Raw genomic sequence first — 19,724 nt, forward strand, 5'->3', positions numbered from 1 at the left:
AATGATAATGCTCCATAAAGACTTGGGGTCTGTAATCAGTTGGATGCGTGCACTTGTTAGTTTATTTATACATTTATTACGGCACTGAGAGCGCAGCAAACACAGAGAGTGCAGCCCGACGCTGTACCGTAATTCAGCGCTTTATTGATTGTTGCCGCTGCACGCGGTTGCAATTTGTGATTGTGTGTGTGTTACTGCAGTGCACGACCGCAAAGTGCAACTATACACAATAATAACGCAACAAATTTACGTTTAGGGAAAATGAGCAAGCAAACAATTTGTACAGTACAAGAGCGAGCACGCATCGCTGTTGGAATTGAGCAAATAAACCGACACAATTACACGAGATTTTTTTCTTCTAAACACAAGTAATCGATTGACGTAACGTTTCCGTGGTTTGTTTCTTTTATTGAAGGCTGCCTCGAAAGGAGCACCAAGAAAAAAAAATAACAGAATGAATCGCGGTAGCTGCGCATCTAATACGTGACCAACTAATTTTCCCAGAGAATTAAATTTTATACCTATACCGGGAAAACGATTCTAACAAAATGCCCTTTGGCCTGTTTGAACCTGAGCAGCGCTACGTTCAAAGCTGCTTATTTACCCTTTTTATTTTGAAGTCATGACTCGTTATGGTCTTAATTCAATCAACAAATTGTTTTAAACTATTTAAGAAAAATACTTCATTCAGTCAATTAAACTGAATTATACTCATAAGTAAGAATTTAATTGAGTTTCTATTTTTAAACTTTACAATGAAGAAAATTAATCATTAATAATTTAAATCAATGTCAATTAATTTGGTCGCCCTCACTGTTAGTTCTTTTTGTCTTAAATATTTTCTAAATATTTACACTGAGGTTTATATATGTTGTTGTTTCTTTTTAATGCAATTAACATATTATATTAATTTCGCCATTTAAATATGAAATATAATTTTGAATTATTTTTTCTCGTTTCATACAGAACTAAATTTTTTCATTTATGCAAGGCTTATAAAAATGTCTATTTAATTTTGGAGACCTTTTTTAAAACTTTCGATTGTTTTCTGTCTACTGGTTAAGTAAATCAGGGCACTGCACATTCCAAAAGTGTGAAGAAACAAATATCTCCCAACTTGAGATCGCATCTGCGAGATAATTAAATTAGCACGCTCCGTAGTCTGAATTCAATTAACTGACGTGCGTGATGCGAGTTTGTGTGGTGCAAAACAACAATGCGTGTAAAATGCAAAACGCGAACGCAATTAATTTCATCCCATTGTGATCAGCCAAGTTCACAAAAAATAAGCGCGCAGGGACAGCGGGAATGAATATATCAGAGAAAGTGTTTCGCTGCTCGACGCGACGCCTCTAATTAATGTAACACAAAGGTCGCGCAGCACTTTTTATCGCACGCCACGATGACCTTACTAGGAAAAAAGAAAAACAAAATAACGCAGCCGTACCGCTGAAGATGAGCAGCGGCGTGAACGCAGAGAAGAGATATGCAGCTTTCACTCAATGCACTTTTCAGACCCCTAACATTAAAAACTGTTCAACCTGTTGCTGCACTTAAAACGGAGCAAGCATATTGAATTATTTTATTTATTTGCTTCAGCATTCCTAGGAAAAACTAGAGAATATTTTTGAGGGAAAAAATCAACAGAATTTTAAAGGTTTTAAAATCATTCAAATCAGTTAAAGTAATCCAGACTGCCATTTTTTTTAATCAAACGATTGATTTATTTCTGTTTTAAGAGCATTTAGATTACTAATTAAAACTTGAAATTTTGGCTTTTAAAATTGTTTTGGAATTTTTTTCCCACCTTTAAAAATTCTTGCTGCGTTTAATTTTGACTTTAACTAATAAAAATATGAGTACATTTAAAATAGTTTTTTTTTTATATTAAAATGTAAAAATTAAAAAAGGCAAAGCCAGCTAGACTTTTAATCAAAATTGGACAATTATAATATTGAATCAAAACAATTTAAACAATTAAACTTCATCATCAATTTTTAACAACTGCGCTCTAATACTACAGTTCACGCGCATTTTAAATGAGAGAGACTTTTGCATGCATTCACGTTCTCAACCTCTTCGCTCTCAACTGTAAAATTCTCGTTTCAAATTAATATTCATTAACATGCGCGCAGCGTTTCAACGCTATTTCGCTGTTTAAAATTTTGGTGGGCGTTTTTGGTGCTCAGTTCATTCCGCCGCTCGAAATCGTTATACGCTAATTACGTGGTGCGACCAACGAGTGTGTGAAAGTGATTATTACGCCTCATCAAAGCCAAACGTACACACAACCAGAGTAGAAAGTAATTTTGTTTTCAGGCTGCATTATTGTAATATGATAAAGCACGAGGCGCGAGCATTCGTCCGACAGCAGCTTTTTGCGCCTCTGGCTTTTGATCAGAAATGTGCCGAGTAACTTTGACACGGTTCGTTATAATTGTTACAATTATCGTCAACATCGGCTGACAATGGAGTGCTGCGCGCACAGCTAGAGAATTTTAATTAACTTTACTAATGCTCCACCCAACGATTAATTTGAATTGTTTGATTCAATGGCTTCAATTATTTGCCTGCCATGATCGGAATATTTGGAGGTGGCAGAAACCAAAGGAGGCCAAACGTTTTTTTTTTTTGTATTATGAATGATTAATTCTGTTGTTTAAATTTATTCATGTCGCGATACAAGATACATCCACAGTACAACAGCTCTATCAATATATTTTAAACTTGGAGAATTTTCTTGGTATAACTACGTAGTTTTGCGACATACTTTTGAAAACCTAATTACACCTACATCAGACGATTTACAAATATAATGAAAAAAGAAATCGGGAAAAGATTGCGATAAAAAAAATCAAACTAGACGTTGATGTAGAATATTTAAATTAAAAATTATAATTAATAATGTTAATATATCTAATATTTTTATCTAAAGATATAACTATTTGTGATGTTTTCCCAGAAATACTAGTTTAATTATTTATTCTCAATTCAAGTTTTAGAAAAAGGTCTATAAGAAGAATGAAAGTGCCCGAAATTTTGAAGATTAATTAAGATAATTTAAGTTAAGTGTGAGAGTAAAGTAATTTTTCCTTGCAAAAATATGCATATGTACTAAATTGATTAAAATTTTTGAGACAGTAAACTTTTTTTTTGTAATTATCTGCAGTATGTAAGACAGTTTTTTGTATCCCATCCCATTACATAAATTAATGCTTATTTTTTATCATCAGGCACAACTCTCTGGATTCTTCAAGGGTCTTTAATTTTAATTGCAGTGCCAAGAGGCACTTTATATTAAAAGGTATGCAGTTGAACGTAATTAGCTTAAAATGCCACCAATTATATCAGGCGCATTGCGCGTTTATGAAACCAGGTGGTTTAGGTGAGATAATTATGATAAGTTGTAAAATTAATTTGCATAAATATGCCAACTGAATAGGAACGATTGCAACATTTTAGATTGTAAAAAATATAAAATTACAATGGTGAATAACTGAATAATTATTCATAAAGGGCAAGGACAAATAAAAACGTGCAATTTTAGCACTTTCACAATAAAATTATAAAAATGAAGGAATTTTTTAATCATATTTTTATTTATTTTGTATTTGAAAATATTAAAGAAAATATTTTTCAAAAGAAATTTAACAATATAAAATATAACTTGCTTTTGATTTTTCAATAGGTATTATATTGCCAGGACCAAAGATTTTGTATATACCTCGTTTTGCAAATTTTATTCACGAATTCCTAACATTGTAAAAAAAGATACAAATATCGCCACCCACGAAGCTGAATTTGAAGTTCTTTTATTCAATGAACGTTGAAAGTCCACCATCACGCAGTAATTTTGAGCTGCCAGAGAAGCTAGTTTGATCATCCATGTGTATAAAAGACGAAGGTCCTGCTGTTATTATTTTTGTGCTGCCGATTGCAGCAATTTTCTTCGCGATTGAGAGGCGAATCTCCTCTTCGATTTCTTGCTCCACCGGACGAACGTAATCAACGAAATAAATCGAACAGTCGTCTGAAAAGATTTTTTCACCGCCTGACCAAAAAGGAATTAGAATATAGTCTCATATTATCTTTTTCGGCGCTTCAAAGGAGAAGAAGAGGTGCGTCACGTTTGCCTTTTCGTGCAGGTGAACGTTCTCTATGTGCGGGTACGGAGAACGCTAATTGCGCCTCAGGTACCTTCCAAAATATAAAGAGCAAGAAAACGTACACTTTGAGTTTGTACTGACGTGTGATGAGAGTCGAGATAAGCCCGCGTGGGATATCTTTTTTGAGCTATGGTATTAAAAAAAAAAATGAAAGGCGGATAAAAAAATGCAAGTGTCGATATGTACGTGCATGTTTTAATTCAGCGCTTGATGTTTTGACTTTTTGATGATGATCGCGCGGCGCCGGAAGAGAAGAGTCGAACCTTTCATTCTTTGGCAGCAACTCTGATGAAAGTTAAAAGTCACTTAATTTCTAAACATATATGGCGCACTGCCAATGCAAATAAAGGTGAACGAACGTTCCATTCTTGTGCAGCCGCTTTCAATACAGAATTTTTTCCATTTTAATTGGTTGGCGAGAAAACCAGGAACGTTCTAAACAAATTTCTTTGCATTGATGTAATTTTAAAATAAACATCAAAAAGCGGTGGTTCACAAGATTATGCATCGCGGGGACGATGGATCTCGCCGGAGAATTGAATGCACGATTCTCGTCAAGTGCAGAAAAACAAAAAGATCCATCGAAAGAGATAGCGTTCGTAATAATCTACCAAACCAAATCGATTGAGAGAAAGAAAAATCATGCAATCGGACGCACGTCCAAGGACGAGTAAGGTTCGGTAAAAACATAAGAAGTAAAGGATAAGGAAATTATCTCCAAGTAAATCTCGCTCATGAGGCGCTAGAGAGAGGCCCATTACATCAAATATCAAGTATAGCCGGCAGCTAGAGATTTATTAAATTTCAAATAGAAAAAAAGCAGTGGAGCTGACAAAACAGCGTCCGGAATATAATAAGAGAACGAAAAGTTAATATCTCGGCTGATCGGGTTTCCATTCACGATCGACCTGGGATTGAAAATTGGATTTGATCGAAACCCATCATGAGAGCTTGTTATCGCTTATTATGTCATTTTGGTTTTGGCTGACGGCGCATTTTCTCTGATTCTCTGGTCCTCAGGTGAGGTTGAATGACCTCTGCACAAGGACACGTCCAATGCGGTCACTCTGGTGCATATCTAATAATTGCATCTGTTTTTTTTCCACTTCTGAATATATAATGCCCGATTATCGAAATTGCGCGTCGTGTGCGTTTGCGGCGTTCGAGAAGTTTCGCTGCAGGTGCCAAATGAGCGTGATTTGCGATTACCAATGGAATTAGGCAAAAAACAGCCACACCGCAATGAGGTTGTGAAATTACAGTTTTTGCGACGCAATGAGAATTAGCTACCGGTCTTTGGATAAAAGTGCTTCTTCACTGCCTTTTAATCTTTCCTTTTATGGGCTATTCAGCTTTGGGCGACACACACAAAAAAACATGATGAGACCATGAGACAGACGCAGAAAAATTAAATGGCAAATAAGTGAACAAGTTGTATAATTATTGTATAACGATTCTGAGAGAATCAATCTTGAACGGTTCCATAAAAACATGTTCAAATCAGCATTGTTGCATGCAGTAGAATAATTCACTTCCCAATAAATACACTTGATTCCAATTTACAAATTTTAACTGTCATTTATTTTTCAAACTCAAAATGAACCAGATACGGTTTGGTTAAAAATTAAAAACACTTACAATTTAACACTTTGTTCATCTTAAAACAATTTTGTGTTGGTCAGTCAGATCCAGGCTTTGTTTGAAGATGCTGGAGTACACCATCTCCACAGAAAAGATATCTGCAATATCAGTCAATACAAGCATGAATAAACAACCAAATAATTCCATGTTATATCCAACCTATGTTTGCATTGATGTAGTCAACGACTAAATGGAGATCATTTGAGTCGGAGAGGATGATATAAGAGTTGGGGTTGGCCTTGTTCATTTCAACAACATGAGCGACTGGACGGCGCTTTTTCTCCACCTGCCCGCCAGCACACATTATTATGTCCTCGATTACGTGAACAACCGGCGTGCAGCCAGGAGAGATGTAGAATACACGGTCCTGATAAGAAAATATTGAAGTGATTGACTGAAAATTTTTAAGTAATAAATCCTACCTTGAATAATTGGTCCCTGTTTGGCTTTTTCATCAGTTCTTTAAAACCAAAGTTGTAATGCTGCTCCAAATTGGTGTTGGAAAAAATGTAAGGATCAGGATCTGAAATCATAAAAATTATGAAGTTCTGATTTTCGCAATATATTTAACGAATATATACCTAAAAATTTCTGTTGTGCAGCACTTTCCGATAGCCATTTTTCATTAACGATATACTTTGCCTTGGACACTGCACACAAGAGTTTTTCAGTTCTCTCTGCATCTCGCATTACCAAATGGGTAAGCTTGTCATAGTCTTTTGTAAGCACTCCTCCCAACTCTTCCGCTTGTTTCTAAAAATTTTAATAATTAACTTTTGATAATACTATATAATAAAATGAGTTTACCTGAAGCTCTTCTCTTTTAGTAACATAGGAAAGTTGGAAAAACACTTTGTCAGCACTATTCTGTTCTGGAGCAGGAGGGGGTTGATGCAACTCTCCATTTTCATTTGGCAGCTGAAGTTCTTCCATTTTGAGAATTTTCGAGCCAGGCCTATCCATTTTGTTAGCCTGCTCAATAGGAATAGGAGCTGGTCGTTTCTTTGGATTGTTCAGCTGGCCTGAGGCAATGTGTTGTTGCTGCAGCAACTTCCCTCGCTCCAAACTTTCAGGTGAAATTGGCACAGGCACTTTCCATGCAACTTAAAACGTTCTCCAATTTAATACCAACACCAAGGTCAAAGAAAATAACAAACTTACGCATCAAATGGGGCACGATTGAGTAATCAAGGCCAAGGGGATTGTCATTGAACTGCTGGTACTTGGCATAGCCAGAAGCATGTAAAGCTCGGAACTGGCCTAGCATGATTTCATGCAGCCAATGAGCGTTCACAATTGTGGTGCGCCACTGCCTTGCTTGGTTATATTTCTTTCCCTCCGCTCTGGAAATATTTGTTAGAAAATGGAGAAAAAAGAAAAAAAACATATTTACTTTCTGCAGATCAGAATTTTGTTCTCCTTTGTTAGGTAAGGTGTGTATCTGCCACCAAGAGTGGTAACAATGTACTTAATTCTCTCCTTTTCCTCTGCTGTAAATCCAGAGCTAGTGATGATGAATTTCTTCAAAGGACGAGTATCCTCACTAAAAAACACAAAAGTTTTTTCTTTTTCCATTGTACATATAATTTGTTATTTTACTTGTACGCCAGAGGAAGATGCAGTGCCTGCCAAGGAGCAAGCATCCGCTGCTTCAGAAGGACGTCATTCAGCCAAAAGGCAGAAACTAGCCGTTTACCCTCCCTAGCAGCAAGAGTTGCGAGAGCCGATCTTTGATGTGGACAAAGAACGTGTGTGACTCTTGTGCTGTAGAAGTTCTCTACTTCGCCACCGTGATTCACAATCTGATTGCGCCAAGCCTCGAGTTCTTCATTACTATACATGGCAGCATACTCAGAAGTCATGAAGACGCATCCCAAAAGGCACAAATTTGGAGGCACTAGATACAAAAATTAGTAACAAAAATTTTTACTTAAAAATTTTCTGCTACCTTTCATATTGGGACTGTGTCCGTAAAATTGGATTTGAATTGTCGGCTGAGGTCCCGGAGTAGGGGTCTGGCTTCCCTCTGGCTGAACATTAGCAGCTCCTTGCTGATTTAAGGCCAAAACTCTGGTTGACGTGTACTGAACAATGCCCTGGGCATTGCGAACCAGAACTTGGGTAGGCTGATTTGGACCTGCGGCGCCTCTGCCCCTTGGTGGATATGTGAGCAAAAACTGCTGCTGGTTTTGATTGTTGACACCAACTCCAACCCCAGCGGCTACTGGTTGCTGCTGTATTTGTTGAGGGGCCATAGCGACAGGCTGACCCGCAACGCCAGGCTAAAAAAAGCATTAAATATTTATTTGGAAAAATTTAAAATCAAGCGTGAAAATTTGTAAAAAATTTTTAAATGACTAAAAAAAATTTAAACAATGAATTAAAACAAGCCAATACCTGAGGTGGCCTTTGCTGTTGTTGGTGCTGCTGAGTCATCAGGCGTAGCTGGACAGAGGCAGGGGTCGCTTCACCTGCCCCTCCACTCTGGAGACGACTGCTAAGCATGTTCGCAAGTGCAGTTTTGGTCTTCGCATTTACCAAAAGCTGTAAAATAATTTAAATATCTTGGTTTTCTTACTCTAGGGTGACTTACTTGTTGGAACTGTGCCTGTTGCTGTTGAGGTGGAGTTGGCGTCCCGACCTGACCATCAGCGGTGGCTGGCTGCGGTGTTGTTGGGGCACTGTTGCTCGAAGCACCGTCCTCACCCGGAGTGGTCGCTTGCTGAGCGGCCACGACCTAAATATGAATAATTGCTTTGTCAAATCTCAATTAAGATAAACTCACCAAGAACTCTAAGAGATCTAGCTCAAACTAAAACCGTCTAAATTAAAAGACGCTCAAGTGAATTTAAAAAATAAAAATCAATTACCTGCTGAGGCACTTGCCCTGGAACAACTCCCTGGGCAACGGCAAAGGGTGGGGTGCCCATTCGAGGACCCTGCACCACCTGTCCACCCTGGACTCCCTGAACAACCTGGCCTTGAACCACTTGTCCCTGTACCACTTGTCCCGCTTGGGCTTGGGCCTGCAGCTGCTGCTGTTTCATGAGCTGCAGTCGGCGAAGCTGTTGCTGCCTTTGCAGAAGAAGTTGGCGTTGGGCCTCGTCCTGGGGCAAAGTGGCCCCTTGAATAATCGCAGTGCCTGGTGTTTGAATCCCGGCTGTTTGGACTGTCTGAACAGGAGCGCCGACACCAGCAGGTTGCTGAGGCGCCCCAGGAGTTCCAGGGGTCCAGTGCTGTTGTTGGACAGGGGTAGGTGTTGCTTGAGGTGACGAAATAGCCATGGGCTGTTGGGGTCTTTGCACCACAATCTTAAAACCACAAAATCAATTAACAACTTTGTTATATTTTAGAATAAATTAAAAATTTTAAAATGAACGAAAATGAACTAAATGTCATTATTTTCCTTTTTCCAAATATTTAACAATTTAAATCATAAATAAATTATCTTCGTTGAACATCAAAAGGAACAAATGCTAATCGAGCTGAACATTATTTTGCAATTGAATTGTTAGCTTTATTTACATACCTGTTGTTGTCCTTGAATGAGAACTGTGCGGGGACCCTGCTGATTAGGAATTGCCTCTCGCCATTGCGGAGACAAACCGAGCCTCTGCTGTTGTTGCTGGAATTGCTGGCGGAGGGCAGCTTGCTGTTGTGGGGTGAGTGGCTGCCTGGTGGCACCCTGAATGGCAATTCCGCCTGCTTGTTGTTGCTGCTGGAGGCGAGCCTGAGCCTTACGTGCCCAAAGAAATTACAATAATTTAAATAGAAAATCCAATTTTGTACCTGCTGCTGTTGCATCTGGATGAGCTGCTGCCTCTTCTGCAGCTTTTGGATGAAAATCTGTCTCTGGGCTGGGTCCATGGCCTGCAACTGTTGGTGGGTCTGCGGGTCGAGCTGGAAGTACTGCCTGTGACCTTGAGGGGTCGTCTGCTGCCAGAGGAGCCTCTGTGGGGCTGTCTGTTGCTGTTGGTTCTGCTGGCCTTGCATCTGACCTTGAATTTGGTTCACCTGGCCTTGGATCTGCCCAACTTGGCCCTGGATTTGGGGCCCTATTTGTCCTTGAACCGGGACAATTTGGCTCTGCATTTGATTCTGGATGGGGTGTTGGCCTTGAATGGGGGTCCCTTGCCCCTGCATTTGACCTTGTTGGGGCTGCATCTGTCCAGCTTGCCCTTGCAGTTGATTCACAACTTGTTGCACACCTAATAAAAATAAAATCGATAAAATCCAACTTTAGTTTCTTTTAATTACCTTGATTCATCTGCATGCCACCTCCGACTTGTTGGGGTTGTTGCTGCTGCTGCTGTTGCATAGCCATTTGCTGTTGTTGGTTAACTTGCATTTGCTGCATTTGGAACTGCTGCTGTTGAGGTGGGCCTTGCTGTTGCATTTGAAATTGTTGTTGAGGTTGCCCTTGCTGCCAGTTTTGGCCTGCAGCAACTATTGAAAATTTTATTACATAATTATTTTATCAAAGGCAAAATTAACGAATTGGGAAAATATCGTTCTACTGTTTATGTCACATGTATTTCAAATTTTAATATCATACCATTTCCTTGCTGGATTTGGGGAGCATTTACAAAATGCTGTTGTTGCTGCTGCGGCTGCACCGCTTGTACATTTTGCTGCCCTTGCATTTGTGTCTGCATAGGCTGCTGCTGTTGGTCTTGCATCTGCACAGCACCTTGAACACCCTGCACTAAATTTGCAACTTGCTGCGCTTGCTGAGCCGAGTTAATCACATATTGTTTCTAGAAATAAAAGAACAAACCATTTTTAAGAAGGGTAATAAATATTAAGCAATTTTCTTGTAAAAAAAGTAGCAGATAACAAATTTTATAGATAGTAATAATAAGAAAGGACGAACCCCATCAGCAATGATGTATCGAGGTGCTCTAAACTGCATGCTGCCCTGCATGGCTCGCTGCTGCAGCTGCTGCTGAGTGAGCATAATCCGAGGGCCCTGCTGACCCTGGATAATGGATCCTTGTTGCATTCTCTGCTGGTACTGTTGCTGTTGGAATTGGAACCTCTGCTGCTGTTGCTGAGGAATCATCCCTGGCTGCATTTGCTGCGGCTGTTGAGGAATTTGAGGTTGTTGCTGTTGCATAACTTGTGGCTGCTGGGCCATGGGAGGTCTTTGGACTACTGGTTGTTGTTGTTGCTGCTGCTGCTGCTGGAGAGCCTCAAGGTTTTGAATCGGAGTCTGTTGCTGCATTTTTTGAGCCTGTTTCTGCTGCTGCAAAAGTTGTTGCTGCTGAAGTTGGATGTTCGACAACTGCTGTTGCGCTGCATTAACTTGCTGCTCCTGCTGTTTTCTTTGGTCTAACATTTCCATCAGTCGCTCATACCTATTAAATAGATGATTAATTAAGTTACCCAATGCATAAATTTCACAAAAATGGTTAAAATAAACACCTATTTGGATCCAACACTGGAGGTGCAGGCTTTGCTGTTGGAGTGGTGCATTCTTCAGTGGCCTCAGGCTCTGCAAAGCCCGTGATGTCTGCAATTGATGAGGACAGACCATCACTGGCCTTTTTGTCTTCTGGCAAAATCAATAGGCTTGGATGGAATAGAGATTCATCGCAACGGCTTTTGCTTTTGACACTCTCGATGATCCAGTCAGGCGTGACGATTTCAATTTTCTGGCCTTTTTCCTTCTCTTGAACGGCTTTTTCATATTTAGCCTAAAGATTTGATGTTTAAAATAGTTAAATAAAGCCAATTAATTAAATAATTACCCCAGTTGGTCGTGAAACAATTAGGTGAGTGCATGACTTGGAGAGTTTTGTGACCATTTCTCCCCCATAGAAATTCAGCATTGCCCAAAGAGCATTGTTGTCCTCCGATGACAGTGAAGAAACACATGCGACCACTTCTGAGAACAATTGCGTTGTTTCTGCCAGGAAACCTTTGACACTGAACGTTGCAATGAAGGAAAATAATGTATTTGCACAAGAATCTTTACACAGTGTATAATGTTGATTATGTGTAGTAAAATTTTCAAATTTAAGTTTAATTATTTAGTTGTAAGTATAGTCAGAAAATTTTAAGTTTTTTTAGACAAGGATACGGCAGAAGGGTTCCACATCTTGCTGACAGGATGACCCATTTCCAGGTAACGGATTGGATTTCGTAAATGTCTTTTGCTTCAGCGATTTCGCTCTCGTTAAAGTCCTCGCCGGCAATGCAAAGGGTTACAATTTCGCTCAAATAATTAGTTTTCTTCGCCCCTCCGTCGTTCAGCAAGGAAGTTACCTTCGTTAGAATGGTCAGAATTAGTATTCATCGTAACATAATTACATAATTAAAATTAATGAAAAATACAATAAAAAAATATCGAACAAGGTAAACAAAGTCGACTGTACACAATTCTGAAGGGGCTGAAAACACGATTGCTTTTTTACCTTCTGTGGTAGTTTCCCGGTGACGAAATATTTCACATCTTTAAAAATTGGTTCAGTCAATTCAATTGACTCAAAGTCGTCAGTGATTTTCATACTGAACGAGAGTTGAAAACGGTAAAAACTAAATGTTTGACAAAGAACATCAGCTCATTATTCCGCCATCTTTGCAAATTTATTTATTTTTTATTTTGGCGGCGGGGTAGCTGAACTTAGAACCAATCAGACGTCAAGAAAGATAGGTGGCCAATCGGAGGAGGCTGACGTCGTCAAGTTGATCTTGCATTCATTCTACTTTTACACTGAAGATGGCAGTCTAAATATCGCTAAACATTGCGTTTTAAATTAAATTTACTTCATCTTTTCGCAATTGATTTATGTAGCCAATTCGGTGATTTTATGCAATAAAATAAAACAATGTTAATTTAATTTAAAAAAATCAACGGTGCGATTTATTTTCGAGGCCTCCTTTGTCCAGGTCCAGACATACCAGGGATAGGTTTTAATCTTAGGCCTCTTACAGACCTTTGCAATTTTCTTCTTTCTTCGTGATGATTTTTCAGCCTCTGCTTGGCTTTCAATTCTCTATCAACCTATGCAAAAGCAGTATATTCTTTTATTATCATTTCATTGATGTATAAATTATTCCTACCTTTCTTGTTCTTGTGCTGAAACTCATTTCTCGAGAGCTGCCAAACGACTTGAAAACTTCGTTTGATTCTTCACCTTTCAGCCGCTCCCCAAGAGAAGCCCTAGAGACAATAAATTTTGAATAATTTGCATGATGTAAAGCTTTTTCCTACTTTTTCCTCTTCCTATCTTCTTTGTTGATCCACTTGAACTCTTCTCCGGCCCTCAGTTCGTACATCTTCGGTTGAGAAGTGGAAGGTTTCTTCATCTCCTCTTCTCTTGCTCTTTGCAAACGCTCTCTCTTAATAAGCTTGTGTTGCTTCTTCACTTCCTTTGTCCATGTGTGCTCATCATCCGAACTAGATTCCTCTCGGCCATCATCATCCGACTCGATGTCTTCTTCCTCACTATCAGCTGCCTGGACTTTCTTCTTTGCCTTCTTATTGTCTAACTTGGAAACCACTGGATTAATCAGTCTGGAAAAGGAATTCAAATTAGATTTTATTAAATTTATTTTATAATAAATCTTGCCTGAAAGCCTCAGCTGTTGTGTCAACTTCGTAATCAGCATTTTCAAAGAGGGCTTTGAATCTGTCGTCACCCAGAAGTGAAGGACCAGCTTGTTTCTTTTTCTTCTTTCCTTCACTCTCGCCTTGCTCCAATAGTTTTATAGCCAGATCCTTATTGATTTGAGGCAGTTTTTGCTATAAATTTTTTTAAAGTTTAAAACAAATAATAACTTAAATTTAACTTAACTTACAGGCATTTTAACCCTGTTCGCTCTGGTCTCTTCAATCTTCTCTTTAATTTTCTTGCGCCTATACTCTTGGAAGGCAAATGGCTCAACAAGCGCCTTGGCTTTCCTGTACAGCCTGTTATCAATGAAGTACCCATGCATGTAAGCCCTCATTAAATTGGTGCCAATCAAGTTCGAGAAGCCCAGATCCTCAGCTTCCTTTGAAGTGATGAATTTGTAGTCGTCATAAATATTGTGATGGTTGCTTTCTTCCAATTCCTCTGTAAGGCGATCCAAAAAGCCACACCATCGTGGAGCGGGGCCCAAAGACTGTAAAATTTTGTAAAATTATTAGGAACAAAAATAATTTTTAAATTACTGGAATGTAATAGGTGAGGATTTTTGGATTCTCATTTGCTATGAACATCATTCCCGACTTTGGAATTACAGAGAATTGGTTCAGCTCAACACCAGGCTCAATTGAAGTAAAGAGATTTCCCTGAAAAAAATTAGCTTGTAAATTTATGTAATAAAACAAACAAGTGTATTACATTATCGCAATTCCAAATTTTGAGAACTGAGGAATCCAACGACAGAGCCATATTCTGTTCAGCATGAAACTCAAGGCATTTGATCGGCAAACCGTACATGTGGTCTTTTATCAGAAGAGGTCTTGACGAACGGAGATCGTAAAGTAAAACTTGGCCTGACGCAGTGCCGACCCCAAAGTGGAGACCGTCCTTGAACTTCAATGCCGTGACTGATGGAAATTGAGCTTCTGGATCACTGTAGAATATTTTATTATTAGCAGAATAAGGTTTAAGTAAAAACATTAATATACTTCATTTTTTCAGCACAACTAAAAGCGCAGTCGAGCTTCATTGCGTTGGTCCTACTCCTAGGGTCCCATGCTTCAACTTTACCCTCTTTGCTCCCAAACATCATCAAGTGGTGCTGAGAGTTTGTAGCACCACAATTGAACTCCGTGGCATCTGATACAAGAGGCGTCATAAACTGGCCTCTCTCTAAGTTCAGTCTGTAGATATCAGATCTAAAACATTAAAGTTTAGTTTTTAGTTCTACAAATAACGTAAAATTAAAACAAGTACCCTGAGCCACAAACATAAAGATCACAGGATGGAGTGTGATAGGTCATGTCACGTCCGAATTTTGGTACTCGCAGCCTAAAGTATCTTCCGAAGCCTGCGTGAAACTCGATGTACCTGTCACATTGCAGAAATGCTATCTGTAATTAGACAGGGAAATAAAAATTATCGTCTTATAAATATTGAATGCAATTACTTTGCTGTAGTCATCTGATAAAATTTCAAACGTAATAGCCTCGGAGTCGAAGCACCTTTCGAACTTCAGAGCCAGGTTGTTGACATCAAAGCATTTTACTCTTGGCTTGTAGATGCCGGTGGCAAGAATGAACTGGGCATCTGGAGACATTTTTACTGTTGTGCTCACAGCAGGCATGTCAAACTCCTGGATGAGCTCAATCTGACGTTGGTACTCTTAAAAAATAATTATGTATATTATTATAAAAAATATATGCATTTGCATTGATACTAACATACCTGTGCTCTTTTTCCAAGACGATTTTGACTTTTTTCTTTCAGCAAGCCACTATTGTTTGAAAATGCAAGAAAAATGAATTTTAATAAACAAGTGATTTAAAAAAAAAGTTGTATCAAACCTCTGGAAGCGACTTTCCGGCGCTGAGATTGTAAATTTTCACATTGTTTAGGTCCGAAACGATCATTTTCACACAGTTTTAGAAACACGTGCTAGGAAGACTCGATGTTCTGCTCAAATTTCACTTCAGGATCCACATAAATAAACGTTCTTTGCAATTTAATAAACAGTATTTTGAAGAGAAAAATTATGTCGAGAAATGAAACACAACAACACACGTGCAGCAAGTCAACAGCATGCAAAAACACATGTGTTTTAAAAAAATTGACAAGTTGCCCAGCATGATAAGTAAAAACAAGATGTGAACGTGACAAATTATAGCCAGCCTCAGAATTTTAAATAAACAATCAATAAAATTTCATCATTTCGTGACTTTTGTTTTCAATTTTTTTTTCTCTTAAAATTTAAAAGTTTTTTTTAAAAAGAATGAAGATTTGAAAATTTCATCATGAGAATTTTTACAAATTTTTATTTGAAATGGTTTGCAATTTGTTGGCAACCTCGTCACGTCGATGCATGTGCGTGTGGCCATGTGTTTATTGTTCGTTCATTCACATGCATCTGAAGATTCAAAATTCTAATATGTATCCATATAGTTCTATAATTTACAAATATTGTTGCAAATAATAATCTTCCTAAAAATCTTTGATATTCGTCAATTTTTTGGATAAATTCTTCCATTTTAAGGTCACAAAATGGGAAAATTGAACGTGACTGTTCTTCGCTACCTCACGAAAGAAGACTTTCGTATTTTGACTGGGGTTTGTAATTTTAATTTTAAATAGTCTGGCATGGAATTAAAATTGAATCACATTAATCACAATATTTTCAAATTTTAGGTTGAGATGGGAATGAAAAACCACGAGTTGGTACCTGCAGCTCTTGTTGCAAGCATCGCGAATCTTCGGCATGGCGGAGCGCACAAAGTAATGAAAGAGCTTTGTAAGCACCGACTTCTCACCTATGAACGTGGAAAGCACTGTAAGCCTCAAATAGTGATTTTTATTTCATAATAATTTTTTCCTTTCCAGATGATGGGTATCGCTTAACAAACCAGGGATATGATTACTTGGCTTTGAAGACACTCAGCATGAGAAATGTTATCACATCCTTTGGAAATCAGATTGGGACGGGAAAGGAATCTAATATCTATGTTGTTGGCAATGAGGAGCAAGAAACGTTGTGCTTGAAAATCCACAGGTTAATTTTTATTCACTAACTTGAAAATTTAAAACTCATCATTTGTTACCAGGCTGGGAAGAATTTGCTTTAGAAAAATCAAAGAAAAGCGAGACTACCACAAACACAGAAAATCTGTTTCGTGGATTTATCTATCAAGAATTTCTGCTATGAAAGAGTTTGCCTACATGAAGGTTTTGCACGACAGAGGTTTTCCTGTTCCAAAGCCAATTGATTTCAGTCGCCACTGTATTGTGATGCAGCTAATTGAAGGCACCCCAATGTAATTGAAATGTAGAAAAATTGAACACAGTAATTAAATAATCTACTCAGGTGTCAAGTGGCAGAGGTTGCTGACGTGGAAGGGCTCTATGACGACTTGATGAACTTGATTGTAAAATTGGCCAATCACGGAGTAATCCATGGTGATTTCAACGAGTTCAACATCATGATCACACAAGATGGCAAACCCATCATAATCGACTTTCCGCAGATGGTCTCCACCTCGCATGCAGAAGCTAAAATGTTCTTCGAAAGAGATGTGAATTGCATCAGGGATTTTTTCAAAAAGAGATTCGCATACGAGAGCCTTCTTCATCCCTCCTTTGAAGACGTTATTAGGGAGGAAAGCTTGGATGTTGAAGTATTTGCCAGTGGGTTTACAAAGCAGATGAAAAAAGATTTGGATGTTCAAATGGGCTTGGATGAAGATGAGGAAGATGAAGACGAACCGGAGGAGCAGGTCGATCTGTCAAACCTCAAGCTTCAAGATGAAGATCTACTTGCTAGAGAAATCGAGCTTCCCAAATTGCAAATAAGTTTAGAGGATAAAGTGGTAACAGCAGAGGAAAATATCATCGCAGCTCCTTCTGAGGCAATTGCAGCTCTAATAGATTTCCCTGAGCGAGATAAAACTTCAGAGGAAAACTTTGATTTAGATGAGACAGACTGTAATGCAGTTTAGACATTATTAATAAAACCTTGTATTAATTAAAGTTAATCAGTTCCAGATGAGCTTGAAATACCAAGAGGCAGAGGCCCTTCAAGCGATATGTGTAGTGTGACTACAACATCTACAATTGCGCCTGAGGTAATAAGGGCCAGGGTGAAGAAGATGATCACCAGGCAAAGCAGTGAGGCTGCAAAGCGGAGGATGAAGGCCAAAGGTGAAGCCAGCGCTACCACTAGAAGCCGCAGAGATAATGCTTCGACTATTAAGGACAGTTCTGGTATTTGGGGATGGGAGTGAAGAGTGAATCAATTAAAATTAAATTAACTTTGATTAACACAATGTGATCTATTTTTCATTTCAACAGTTAAAGATATATCACTTGCCTCATACACTTTTGACCGAAACTCCCATGTTAACCTTACAACACGTCGGTCAAAAGCGAGCTACACATTTAATATATAAATTCATATTATAAGCTACTCAGTTCAAGCCGAGAGTTTGCGTTTCGATGTCAACAAAGTCGAGACTGCTCAAGAGTTCATCACAAGTTTGGGTACACATGTTTGAATAAAGCATGTTCTCCAGAGACTCGTTCAACTCTTCACAAGTCTGAGTTTCAGTATTGATCGACAAACTAGCCTCACACTCATTGAGGAAGTTTTCGTCAAACAAGTCTGTCTGCGTTTCACTGGACTGGAACCGGTAGTCACTGAGGAGGGTGTCCAAAGAGGGGTAGTCAAATGGCATTGTCTGTGTTGACTTCTGGTTGATCCAACCATCAGGAAGGGCAACGTCATTGATCACTTCGGACTCCTCCTTGCTCATTTCTTCCAACAGCGGAGAGGTGGACTTTAGCTCCATCATGGGCTGAGGCTCGTAGGAACTTTCTTGGTTCATGGACTGAGTTCCGGAGGACAAAGTTGGAGGCTTGGCTGTCTGCGTTTCGTTTGACTTCATGGATTTTCTAGGTTTTTTAGGAGTTTTCCTGATGGTCTGAGTCTCGGTGTTTCTCTTCCTTTTTGACGCCCGAACTGGAATTTTAGCCTCCAGCATTGCTCGCTTCAAAATAGAACTGCTTGTTGACTGGGTTTGTGTTTCTTGACTAGTGGTCGACTTGCGTCTTTTGAGTCCTGAAATAATCAATGAAATTATATTAACACACCAATTTGTATATATAGAAAAATTTACCAGGAAGTTTGCTTGGTGATATCTGCTTTCTCTTTTGCTTTTCCTCAGGGTCTGTTTGGACTTCTGCATCCTTTTGCACTGGTTTGCACAACTCGCTCAACGCCACAGCTGCCATCAGCTGGATTGCAGGCAGGGCATCCATAGGTTGCGTCTGTGTCAGGCCAACTTTTACTCTGTAAATTTCAATACGAGATGAATAAATTATTTGTAATTTATAAATAATAATTACATGTAATTCTTTGGCAGTGTGTGTTTGTGCCGCATTGCATGAACTTTTACTGCTTGACCATTGTCGTAGACTTTTCCGCACGAACACAAAAACTGACACCCGCAGGTCTTCTGGTGGTAATTCTTGGAAGCCTGCGTTGCAAAAAATGTATTGCAGTTGTCACATTCAAAATTCCTCTCAGCATGTTTTTGCAAGTAATGCTAAAAATTTTAGAATATCAATTACCAGAGTTTATTTTAAATTTAAACTTTACTTGTTTTAGTAGCTTTGCTTTGGGGAAAGATCTTCCAAGTGTTAAATTGTATTTGCATCCAGCTTCAGGACAGTGATACTGGATTTTGACAAATTTTTCCTCAGCCGTAGGCATTTTTTCTTGTATTTTGTGAGACTTCCACAAATGTAGATCTAAATTTGAGGACGACTTGAAGACTTTGTTGCACCCTGGCTGTGTGCAAGTCAGGTCATTATTTACACTGGACAGAAGTTCCTTGGCAATGACAATTTTTTTCACAATAGTGCATGAGGTTCCTATAGTTTCCATGTCACGAACACCTACCAAAAATTATTTTATAAATTTTTGAAATAAATTTAAAACCTATAATTAAAAGGCATTGCAAAATTAACAACAAATTTGTGTTTTGTACATTCATAAGCGAATGTTTACATATTCACATACAAAATTAGCTAGATTGAATAACCAAAATATCTGATTAAAAAAGCTGTGAGGTATGGTATACATACCTGCGGCAGAGACAGTATGAAATTAATAAAAATAAAACGAAAGAAGATTGGCCAAAGAATGGCAGTGTTTTGTAAACCGCATCTCTGTTTCTTTTTCTAATTTGCCATTTGGTTGGCGGCCCTTTTCTCTTTTGATGTGTTTTGATGCAAG

General features: G+C 38.6%; 4 protein-coding genes across 6 annotated transcripts; 1 reads left to right on the top strand and 3 right to left on the bottom strand.

The window, feature by feature from the left end:
• Nucleotides 1–5,718: 5,718 nt before the first annotated feature.
• Nucleotides 5,719–12,386, bottom strand: LOC132205312 (PAX-interacting protein 1-like). Of its 3 annotated transcripts, none has more exons than XM_059634285.1 (21): nt 12,224–12,386; nt 11,890–12,074; nt 11,558–11,735; nt 11,232–11,503; nt 10,681–11,164; nt 10,363–10,564; nt 10,065–10,253; nt 9,597–10,015; nt 9,337–9,537; nt 8,678–9,118; nt 8,401–8,544; nt 8,205–8,351; nt 7,756–8,089; nt 7,407–7,704; nt 7,201–7,350; nt 6,969–7,150; nt 6,615–6,910; nt 6,389–6,560; nt 6,230–6,330; nt 5,967–6,174; nt 5,719–5,905 (listed from the first exon to the last, which is right to left on the bottom strand). In XM_059634285.1, the coding sequence occupies exons 1-21, from the start codon at nt 12,314–12,316 to the stop codon at nt 5,820–5,822; spliced, it is 4,782 nt and encodes a 1,593-aa protein (XP_059490268.1). In that variant the 5' UTR covers nt 12,317–12,386; the 3' UTR covers nt 5,719–5,819. The 3 variants fall into 3 exon arrangements, with proteins under 3 accessions (XP_059490268.1, XP_059490269.1, XP_059490267.1); XM_059634286.1 differs by having other exon boundaries at nt 8,205–8,333; nt 9,337–9,543; XM_059634284.1 differs by having other exon boundaries at nt 9,337–9,543.
• Nucleotides 12,387–12,650: 264 nt separating this feature from the next.
• LOC132204275 (nucleolar protein 10) lies at nt 12,651–15,524 on the bottom strand. Its single transcript, XM_059632679.1, has 12 exons — nt 15,286–15,524; nt 15,167–15,215; nt 14,889–15,103; nt 14,696–14,832; nt 14,428–14,637; nt 14,138–14,372; nt 13,966–14,085; nt 13,611–13,916; nt 13,382–13,554; nt 13,024–13,326; nt 12,873–12,972; nt 12,651–12,813 (listed from the first exon to the last, which is right to left on the bottom strand). The coding sequence occupies exons 1-12, from the start codon at nt 15,349–15,351 to the stop codon at nt 12,673–12,675; spliced, it is 2,055 nt and encodes a 684-aa protein (XP_059488662.1). The 5' UTR covers nt 15,352–15,524; the 3' UTR covers nt 12,651–12,672.
• A 266-nt stretch (nt 15,525–15,790) lies between these two features.
• Nucleotides 15,791–17,754, top strand: LOC132202807 (serine/threonine-protein kinase RIO2). The gene is made up of 6 exons (XM_059630014.1): nt 15,791–16,045; nt 16,124–16,265; nt 16,316–16,484; nt 16,537–16,746; nt 16,797–17,413; nt 17,468–17,754. Exons 1-6 carry the CDS (start codon nt 15,980–15,982, stop codon nt 17,710–17,712), a joined length of 1,449 nt encoding a protein of 482 aa, XP_059485997.1. The 5' UTR covers nt 15,791–15,979; the 3' UTR covers nt 17,713–17,754.
• LOC132202813 (uncharacterized) lies at nt 17,751–19,720 on the bottom strand. Its single transcript, XM_059630026.1, has 5 exons — nt 19,574–19,720; nt 19,086–19,384; nt 18,833–19,032; nt 18,604–18,776; nt 17,751–18,545 (listed from the first exon to the last, which is right to left on the bottom strand). Exons 2-5 carry the CDS (start codon nt 19,371–19,373, stop codon nt 17,896–17,898), a joined length of 1,311 nt encoding a protein of 436 aa, XP_059486009.1. The 5' UTR covers nt 19,374–19,384; nt 19,574–19,720; the 3' UTR covers nt 17,751–17,895.
• Between the last annotated feature and the right edge of the window lie 4 nt (nt 19,721–19,724).

Source organism: Neocloeon triangulifer, unplaced genomic scaffold (genome assembly GCF_031216515.1).
Source record: "Neocloeon triangulifer isolate White Clay Creek 2 clone unplaced genomic scaffold, ASM3121651v1 ptg000002l, whole genome shotgun sequence".
Classification (NCBI taxonomy): domain Eukaryota; kingdom Metazoa; phylum Arthropoda; class Insecta; order Ephemeroptera; family Baetidae; genus Neocloeon; species Neocloeon triangulifer.